The sequence below is a fragment of the Sinocyclocheilus rhinocerous genome, unplaced genomic scaffold (assembly GCF_001515625.1).
Source record: "Sinocyclocheilus rhinocerous isolate Xijiao unplaced genomic scaffold, SAMN03320098_v1.1 scaffold1497, whole genome shotgun sequence".
Lineage (NCBI taxonomy): Eukaryota > Metazoa > Chordata > Actinopteri > Cypriniformes > Cyprinidae > Sinocyclocheilus > Sinocyclocheilus rhinocerous.
In genome coordinates, this window is record NW_015645556.1 from 85,433 (window position 1) to 94,966 (window position 9,534).

At 36.5% G+C, this 9,534-nt stretch overlaps 2 protein-coding genes across 2 annotated transcripts in view; both read right to left on the bottom strand.

Moving 5' to 3' along the window:
• LOC107706586 (zinc finger MYM-type protein 4-like) overlaps positions 1-9,534 on the bottom strand; it is a 28,898-nt gene that overhangs the window by 15,993 nt on the left and 3,371 nt on the right. The window contains exons 5-9 of the mRNA XM_016510340.1: positions 5,170-5,321; positions 2,796-4,332; positions 1,341-1,556; positions 1,110-1,260; positions 889-1,004 (exon numbers count right to left, since the gene is read on the bottom strand). Of these exons, the coding sequence (XP_016365826.1) occupies positions 889-1,004; positions 1,110-1,260; positions 1,341-1,556; positions 2,796-4,332; positions 5,170-5,321 (2,172 nt within the window). The remainder of the gene's footprint in view (positions 1-888; positions 1,005-1,109; positions 1,261-1,340; positions 1,557-2,795; positions 4,333-5,169; positions 5,322-9,534) is intronic.
• LOC107706593 (piggyBac transposable element-derived protein 4) lies at positions 2,655-5,633 on the bottom strand. Its single transcript, XM_016510347.1, has 2 exons — positions 5,170-5,633; positions 2,655-4,332 (listed from the first exon to the last, which is right to left on the bottom strand). Exons 1-2 carry the CDS (start codon positions 5,319-5,321, stop codon positions 2,736-2,738), a joined length of 1,749 nt encoding a protein of 582 aa, XP_016365833.1. The 5' UTR covers positions 5,322-5,633; the 3' UTR covers positions 2,655-2,735.

The following is a 9,534-nucleotide window of genomic DNA, read 5'->3' on the forward strand; positions in this document are numbered from 1 at the left end:
TGTTTTTCAGTATACCATAGAAACATGTGGGAAAATAATCTACAAACACTGAAGCAGAAAACTTTGCAAAACACAAAATTTATGTCAATGCCAAAACTTTTGGCCACGAATGTATAACAAGTTTTAATACTTTTACTGTACTGAAGTATAAAGTATAGCAAGTGCAGGAAGTCACAAAGTCTCATGTCATTTAAAAAAGAAATTAAGCCCAGCCTAGAAGGGTTAATTATTTAACTACAAATTAAATAAGTTAATTATTAATGGTATAACAATTATATAATGCATTACATTTAAAAAAAAATTTTTTTAGATTTAATTTAAAAATTACATTGTTTTATCTTTAACTGTAGAAGCTGCTAAATACATTCATCCAACACAGACTTGCTGCTAGTTTTGTTACTCTGAATTTAGTCTGAATTACTTAATGCACAGCTTTGCTTCTGACATCGGCTTGTCAGATGTTTTGCTCCATCCATTGCTACAGCTATCACTGTCAATCATAGCAATGACTTGCATCACAATTTAGTGGATTCACTCGCTTCATTTTTTACACTCAGGTTTGTCATTCCTGAAACTGTATACATGGACGTTTGGTCCTCTTAGACAACACTTTTCTTCAAATTGAGAATGGATTATGTAGACATCTTGACAGTTGACCAGAAATGACTGAGCTGGCTTATCTAAAACCAGGAAGTAACTATGCATATAGTCCATAGAGAGTGTTTAGATTTTTTGGGGGATTAAAAAAAAAAGGAGCAAATGGATGTTTTATTATTGTAGGGTGGTTGTGTCCACACAATGCTAAGACACATTTATATGCAAACCCCATGTAAAAGTGAATTTTGCATCCGATGTCCCCTTTGAATTAGAGAGATCAGTAAACTCTACCTGATATGATACTACACATGAAAAGGAGCAGAAGTTTTGGATGGTTCCGTCAGACATGGCTAGATGGTACTGAGGCACTAGTTTAAGCTTGCAGCTGTTGCATTCCACTGGAGCACCTTGTTAACATGCAGACAAAAAGGACATTTGAGTATACTTTATATAAAAAAAAAAGAGAAGATCATTAAGAATGCGGCATCTTGGTGAACAACTGGTTATGTTACCTGAAGAACTGACAGTCTGAACCTTATTCGCTGTGACACAGGAAGTTGAACAGAAAAGCTCCCTGATTCCCTCTGTATTCGGACTATCCACCATTTCTGCAACCGGGCGCATGGTACGGCAAATTTTGCAGGTGACAGGTTTCAAACTTTTCTACAAAGAAAGATCAATGTATTTAATAATGACTTTCAACAAATTAACTGACCATTATTTAGTTATTCATTTGACATTACCTTTTTGAAGCCTATGAGGCAGTTTTGTTTGCAGAACTTCATAAGACTGCCCTCTATCTGCAGAGATGGACACTGACTGTCTGTGCCATTGCAATATCCTCCACAGTTGACACAGCTGTTCATAGTCAGTTTATTGGAGGAGCGGAACTGGTTAAAGCAGCTGTTGCTGCACAGCTTATGGATGGAGCCCTTTAAGTTCACTTCGTGAGTGAAAGTCTATGAGAAATACAATTACAACATTTTAGATCTTTTAAAGATTTTATTTCTATATAGGCCTTATAGGCAGCCATACACAATTGTCACAGACAAATAAAACAACTAAAACATTAAGAAATAATGTAAAGAACAACAGTGTTTTCTACAGAAGTATAAAATAAGAAATGTAAATGCATCACAAGAACATCCAGTCAGATAGGATACTGAATATTTTTTTTCCAAATCTACACTCCATTAAACTGATTGACAAAGCAAAGAAAAAACCCCCCAAAAAAACAGATTTGTGAGAACTTAAGCAGCGTTGATGAGAAATGTTTCTTGAGCACCAGATCAGCATATTGGAATAATTTAATATATAAATATATATATATATAGTTTTTATTACTGGATTTCATAGACCAGAGCCTGTTACATGTTGTGAAAATCATCTTGTCCTTTCATTCACATAAAACAAAACATTTAACTTACACTACCGCTCAAAAGTTTGGGATCAGTAAGACTTGTAATGTTTTTACATGATCCTTCAGAAATTATTTGAATATGCTAATTTATTATCAGTGCTGGAAACGGTTGTGCTGCTTAATATTTTTTGGAAACAACAAATGCTGTTCTTTTAAACTTTTTATTCATCAAAGAACCCTGAAAAAAGTATCGCAGTTTCCAAAAAAAATATTTGGCAGCACAACTGTTGCCAACATTGATAATTCTAATAATAAATCAGCATCTGGAGTAATGGCTGCTGAAAATTCAGCTTTGCATAACAGAAATAAATTATATTTTAAAGTATATTAAAATAGAAACCATTATTTTATATTGTAATAACATTTAGCAAGATTACTGTTTTTTCTGCATTTTTGATAAAAAAAAAAAAAAATGCAGCCTTGATGAGCATAGGAGACTTCTTTAAAAAACATTACTAGTTTTACTGATCCCAAACTTTTGAGCGGTAGTGTATGCGTGACACTTTTTTCACTGTTTTGATGTATTTCACATCAGGTAGGTAAAGGTAAAGACCTATCAATGTGGGATGCGACTGAGGAAACCAAAAAAAAATGTGAGAAGACTTAAAAGAAAATGTTTTTGTTTGCAGTTTATTTACAACAGTGTACAACAATGCAGACGGACAGAAAGACAGATAAAATAAAAGACAGAAGGCCAAAACCACATTTTTGAACACAGTCACAGAGCTTTGTGCCATTCCTGGAAACAGTTCCTGGTCAACTGAAGACACAAGTGCACATCGCACGCCTGGCATTTCCAAGGAGTTTGCTGCTTCTTTCCATGCGCTGCTTTACAGTGCACACAGATTCGCCGACCACTAGAGGCAACTTTCCTGGTATCAGTGCTCAGCGGAGCTCCTGGAACGGGCACATGGTCACTGCTGGCCTGTTTCTGTGGGATTTTCGGTGACACGCCACAGAGCTCTGAGATAAGCTGCTCCATAAACTCCTTGTAGGTCATGTTGCCATATAGCTCTTTGTGAACTGTAAAAGAGTTGGTGGCAGCAATGTCCAAGAAGTGTAGGAAGATCTTTCTGTACCACTTCAAGGTTTTGTGCTGTGCGGTGTAGTATTGCAACAGCCGATCGGACAAGTCAACGCCCCCCATGTATTGGTTGTATGCAGTAACAGGTGCGGGACAGGGGAAAGATTTTAAGCTCCATGTATCTTGTGTTTTCACTTTCCTCTGCACGGTGTCTCCTGTGTAGGCAGGATGAATAGAGGAACACACAGACACCTCTCGTGTGTCCATCCACTTCACAAACACAAGCGGACCATTGCGAATCCATCTAATGGATCCCCTGGGGGAATTTTTAGTCAGTGAATTAGCTGCATTTTGTGGGCTATTCTTCCTGTAGTCTCTGTAAGTCCCACAAGCGCCATACCTCATGTCTATCACGTCTGTTAGGAGCTTTGGGCTTGTGTAGAAATTGTCCATGTACACATGGTACCCAGATCCCAAAAGTTTTTTGTCCATGAGAGACATCACAGTATCATATGGCAGTCCATTGCCTGTGGCAACATTGTTTTTTCCTGTGTACACAGAAAAGTCAACAGTATATCCATTTGATGAGTCGGCGAGGACAAACAGCTTGAAGCCCCACTTGGTTGGCTTGGCTTTCATGTACTGTGTCATTCCTGTGTTGGCTTTGCATGCCACCATTCTTTCATCCACAGCTAAATTTCTTCTAGGATGATAAATAGTTTTGCACGCAAGACGGATCGTGTCCATGAGGGGTTTGACCCTGAAAAGCCAGTCATATTCATCTGTGCCCTTCTTTTTGTCATTCTCCTTGTCCGCAGCTGGGTGACTCATGTGCATATTCCATGAAATGGTGCGGTATCTGTCCCTTGACATGATTGTGGCGGGAAAAGGCACAGAGCAAAGACTGTCCTGCCGCCAGTAGTCATTGATGGAGCTCAACTTCACCATGCCCATGTAGAATATGAGTCCAAAGTAACGGTACAATTCGCTAACACTGACATCTGTCCACCTGTATTTGCGACCCCTTTCAATTGACCTGGCGACCTGGGCATTTGTGTTGTAGCATAGAGTTGAGACAGCGCTTTCAGAGAAAAAGAGTTTGAAGAGACTGAGGGGAGTGTACGAGTCAGCTGACCACAGCTGCGGTCCGGGATCGCGTGCGGGCACGAATCTCAGAGTCTGTGGAACCAAGTCGACTTCAGTCTCTGTTTTCCATGTCAGAGCAGACTGCTTGTTTGTCCTGGCTTTCTTTGCAACAGGCATCTGGTGGTCACTGTCGTTCTCCTCATTTCTGTTTTATAAAAAAACAAACAAACAAACCTGTGAGCATGATGATAACAGGATCAAAGCTATTTTTTTTAACATGACTAATCGCTAATATTGCACTCATAACAAAAACACATGCACATTTATAGCAACCTAAAAACATTAATGGCTGATCAGATATTCACAAATAAGCTAAATTGATACGGCATTATTTTACAGTAAAGTGTAAATAATTATTTCTTATTTATATCAATATACACTACCTTTCAAAAATGTGGGATTTCTTATGCTCACCAAGGCTGCATTTATTTAAACAAAACTACAGTGAAAACAGTAATATTGTGAAATTTTATTATAATTTAAAATTTCTATTTATTCTAAAATATAATTTATTCTGGCAAAGCTGAATTTTCAGCAGCCATTACTTCAGTCTTCAGTGTCACATGATCCTTTCGAAATCATTCAAATATGCTGATTTGGTGCTCAAGAAACCTTTCTTATTATCAGCACTACTTACTTTTAGTTCAAACAGTGATACATTTCTGATTAATAAATAGAAAGCTCAAAAGAATAGCATTTATTTGAAATGGACATTTAGTAACATCTTCACTGCCAATTTTGATCAATTTAATGCATCCTTGATTAACCAAAAAAAAAAAACACTGATCTCAAACCGAACAATAGTTTATTATACAGCACAAAAGTTACTCGTTTTGTACAACATTTAGATGTAACGACGAGTTATATTATGTCCTAACTTATATCCATGACAGACATATATTACTCAAAATATAGTAAACTAGTAAAATATGTGCATGATTATTTAAAAATGACATGACAACTAAAAGTATGAATGACTTACTCATCAGAAAGGACATCCTCGGCTGGATCAAGTCGCTCTTCAAAATGCGACCATTCATCATTGGACTCCTGCTCCTCTTCTGAGGAAAAGGTGAATTCTTCCTCGCTGTCCAGGACCGTCCCAAGAGCTTCCTCACACGTGTAGTGTGCCATCTTCCAAAAGCGATGAAAAGTGAATGAATCGGATGAAGCTTGAAGCTATTTTTATCACATTGATGGGGGGGCTTTTACCATGTATGTTACCGAATGAACAGCGCGCTCTGCGGGTGGGGATGAGGCACAAAAACGGTAGCTAACCAACCATTAATCGTTAGAGTAAATCATTTGCATGCATAATAAAGCTGAAAAACAATGAGTTGGAAAAGTTTCGTTTTCCTTCTGTCTTTACAGCGCACTGTTCTTATTCATATCGGTGGTTTCGCAGCATAATCTCTATTGTGCCCTACTCACCATCGGGGTCATATGATGCGATTTCTCTTTGGAGTGTTACAAGCTCTTGGTGCATAAAGAAGATCTGGTTAGTTGCAAAGACTAAAGTCTCAAAATGTAGAACAAGTAGGTTACAGAATGAAAAGAAATACACAAAAACTAGCCATGAAGAAGTCTATGCTATGTCATTCAGTATAGTTAAATTTTCACAAATCATGCTATAAACTTTCAAAAGAGCACTAAACAAAGTTATTGTAATTATGTATTGTTGCAATAAACAACTGATAAAATTATCCACCCTTAAATATAGTAAAGTATTAACAAATTTTGATGCAATAAATAGGGTATGATTTCAAAATAATCATCCCTCTAAAACAGAGAAAACATCTTTCACAAACATCTACATGTCTGTCACCTTTAAAGTATTTATAGTGTATATAATGAGTTATATTTGTAGGGGTTATTATAACACAATTCTTTAACACCAACCCAAATGTTGGTATAATGAGTTAAATAATGAGTTATATGTTTCTGAATCCATCCAGAAAATATAATGCAAAAGGAAGATGTGTTGTCTTGACATTATTTCACAGTACCCAGATCACCTTAATTTAAGGCCTGTTCACACCAATATGTTTGGCACTAATATTGAGTGCAATTTTCGCTTAATGGGGTCATATGATGCTGCTAAAAAGAACATTATTTTGTGTATTTGGTGTAATGAAATGTGTTTATGCGGTTTAAAGTAAAAAAAAACAACATTATTTTCCACATACTGTACATTATTGTTTCTCCTCTATGCCCCGCCTTTTTGAAACGCGTCGATTTTTACAAAGCTCAAATGCACATTATTATTCTTTAGTTTGGGTTAAACAAATAAACAAATAAATTTTGCTTTGTTGGAACAGCAGCAATTATGTCTCTATTTGTTTCTCTGTTTTTGCCACGGGATGTCAACTAGGATTTACACAAGCTTCAGTCTGGATCCAGAACACCTGAGAAGAGATGATGCCCGTATAATACTTCAGCTTCATTCATCGCACCAAAAGATAAACTGCAGTGCTTTACAATTATAGGACAGGAAGAGCTAAATAAACTTATCACTGCATCTAAACCAACAACATGTCTGTTAGATCCTGTACCCACTAAATTACTGAAAGAGTTGTTACCTGTAGCAGAAGAACCGCTTCTCAATATTATTAACTCGTCGTTGTCTTTAGGTCACGTCCCAAAACCATTCAAGCTGGCGGTTATTAAGCCTCTTATTAAGAAACCACAACTAGATCCTAGTGAACTGGCAAATTACAGACCCATCTCAAATCTTCCTTTTATGTCTAAAATTTTAGAAAAAGTTGTGTCTGCTCAACTGTGCTCCTTCCTGCAAAAAAATTATCTCTATGAAGAATTTCAGTCAGGTTTCAGGCCCCACCATAGCACAGAAACTGCACTTGTTAAAATTACAAATGACTTGCTTCTTGCGTCAGACCAAGGCTGTATCTCATTGCTAGTTTTACTTGATCTTAGTGCTGCGTTCGACACTATAGATCATGACATACTCATAGATCGATTACAAAACTATACAGGTATTCAAGGGCAGGCTTTAAGATGGTTTAGATCCTACCTGTCCGATCGCTACCATTTTGTTCATTTAAATGGGGAGTCATCTCGATTATCACCAGTAAAATATGGAGTGCCACAAGGATCTGTCCTAGGTCCTCTGCTATTTTCGATATACATGTTGCCCCTTGGTAATATTATTAGAAAATACGGGATTAGTTTCCACTGTTATGCTGATGATACTCAACTATATATCTCAACAAGACCAGATGAAACTTCTAAATTATCTAAGCTAACAGAGTGTGTTAAAAATGTAAAAGATTGGATGACCAATCATTTTCTCCTATTAAATTCGGATAAGACAGAGATATTACTTATTGGACCAAAAGACAGTACACAGAATCTCTTGGATTACAATTTGCAACTAGACGGATGTACTGTTACTTCCTCTACAGTCAAAAATCTGGGTGTTATATTAGATAGCAACTTGTCTTTTGAAAATCATATTTCCCATGTTACAAAAACAGCATTCTTCCATCTTAGAAACATTGCCAAGTTACGAAATATGTTACCTGTTTCTGATGCAGAAAAGCTAGTTCATGCATTCATGACCTCTAGACTGGACTATTGTAATGCACTGCTAGGTGGTTGTCCTGCATCTTCAATAAACAAGCTACAGGTGGTCCAAAATGCAGCGGCTAGAGTCCTTACCAGGTCAAGAAAATATGATCATATTACCCCAATTTTACAGTCTCTGCACTGGCTACCTATTAAGTTCCGTATCAGTTACAAAATATTATTACTTGCCTATAAGGCCCTTAATGGTTTAGCTCCTGCGTACCTAACTAGTCTTCTACAGACGCTACAATCCATCACGCTCCCTAAGGTCGCAAAACTCTGGACTTTTGGTAGTACCTAGGATAGCAAAGTCCACTACAGGAGGTAGAGCTTTTTCGCATTTGGCTCCCAAACTTTGGAATAGCCTTCCTGATAATGTTCGGGGTTCAGACACACTCTCTCTGTTTAAATCTAGATTAAAGACACATCTCTTTGGACAAGCATTCAAAAAATGTATCTCATAATCTTGTACTGCAGTTATATCTGATCAAATGCACATTATTATTCTTTAGTTTGGGTTAAACAAATCATTTTTGCTTGGTTGGAACAGCAGCTACGCTTATTATGTCTCTATTTGTTTCTCTGTTTTTGCGAGATGATGCCAACCCTTCAGAGGACCTCAGATGATGCCAACCCTGAAACAACATACAGAACTACCACATTTTGCTATAAGTTTGATTGCATCATATAATAATTGCTGTTAATAGTGTTCATCGTCTGTTTGATTACGTCTTTAATTGATTTTTCCGTACATTTCTGCCATATGTACATTAACTGACAGTCACCACTGATAAGCTACCACTAAATATTGTAGAAACTTAATTTGCTGTAAAGTTAATTTGCAATGATTTGTATCGTGAAAAGCGCTGTACAAATAAACTTGAATTGAATTGAATTTTGAAGTAGTTTAAAGCCAAATGAAACAGCGCTAACATTCTCAACAACACTGACGTGGAAAAACTGGAGAAATATTGTGATAATCAAGTTAGAATACTTTTAAATCACCAACATTTACAATGGATTTACTGTTGTAACACTAACTGTACCACTAACGGAGGTATTGTGGCAGAAATGTAGGATATTCATGTAGAATTTTATTATATTAATGTAGACATGTTGGGCCTATTAAATATATTACGGGAGTAATAAAATATAGGCCAAATTACAGATATTTTTGTTATAAGCAGTTTTGTAAATGTGTTTATAGACTACATACCATGAAGACATTGTAGATATTACAATTATTAAAATTTTACCCTTTAAAATATTTACAGATTTTTACATCCTATATATAATAAAAAGTCACGTGAACCGCAAATCAACATATTAGAATGATTTTTTTAAAGGAACATGAGACACTGACAACTGGAGTAATAGCTGCTGAAAATTCAGCTTTGCATCACAGAAATAATTACATTTTAAAATGTATTAAAATAGAAAAGAGTTTAAAGGGGTCCTATTATGCTTTTTCACTTTTTTAACTTTAGTTAGTCTGTAATGTTGCTGTTTGAGCATAAAAAAGATCTGCAAAGTTACAAAGCTCAAAGTCCACTTCAAAAGGAGATATTTTATTTAACAGAAATCACTTTTAAAAAACTATAACGAACGACTCGTTCGGACTACAACGCATATTTTCCGTGATTTGGGATTTGGGACGAGACCTGGTTGAGCTGCACTAGAGAAGGCAGCGAGTGTTATCACTATGTCGGAGACACGCTAGCTTTCCCAAGGCAGACGAACTTAGAGTGGTTACAATCATCCG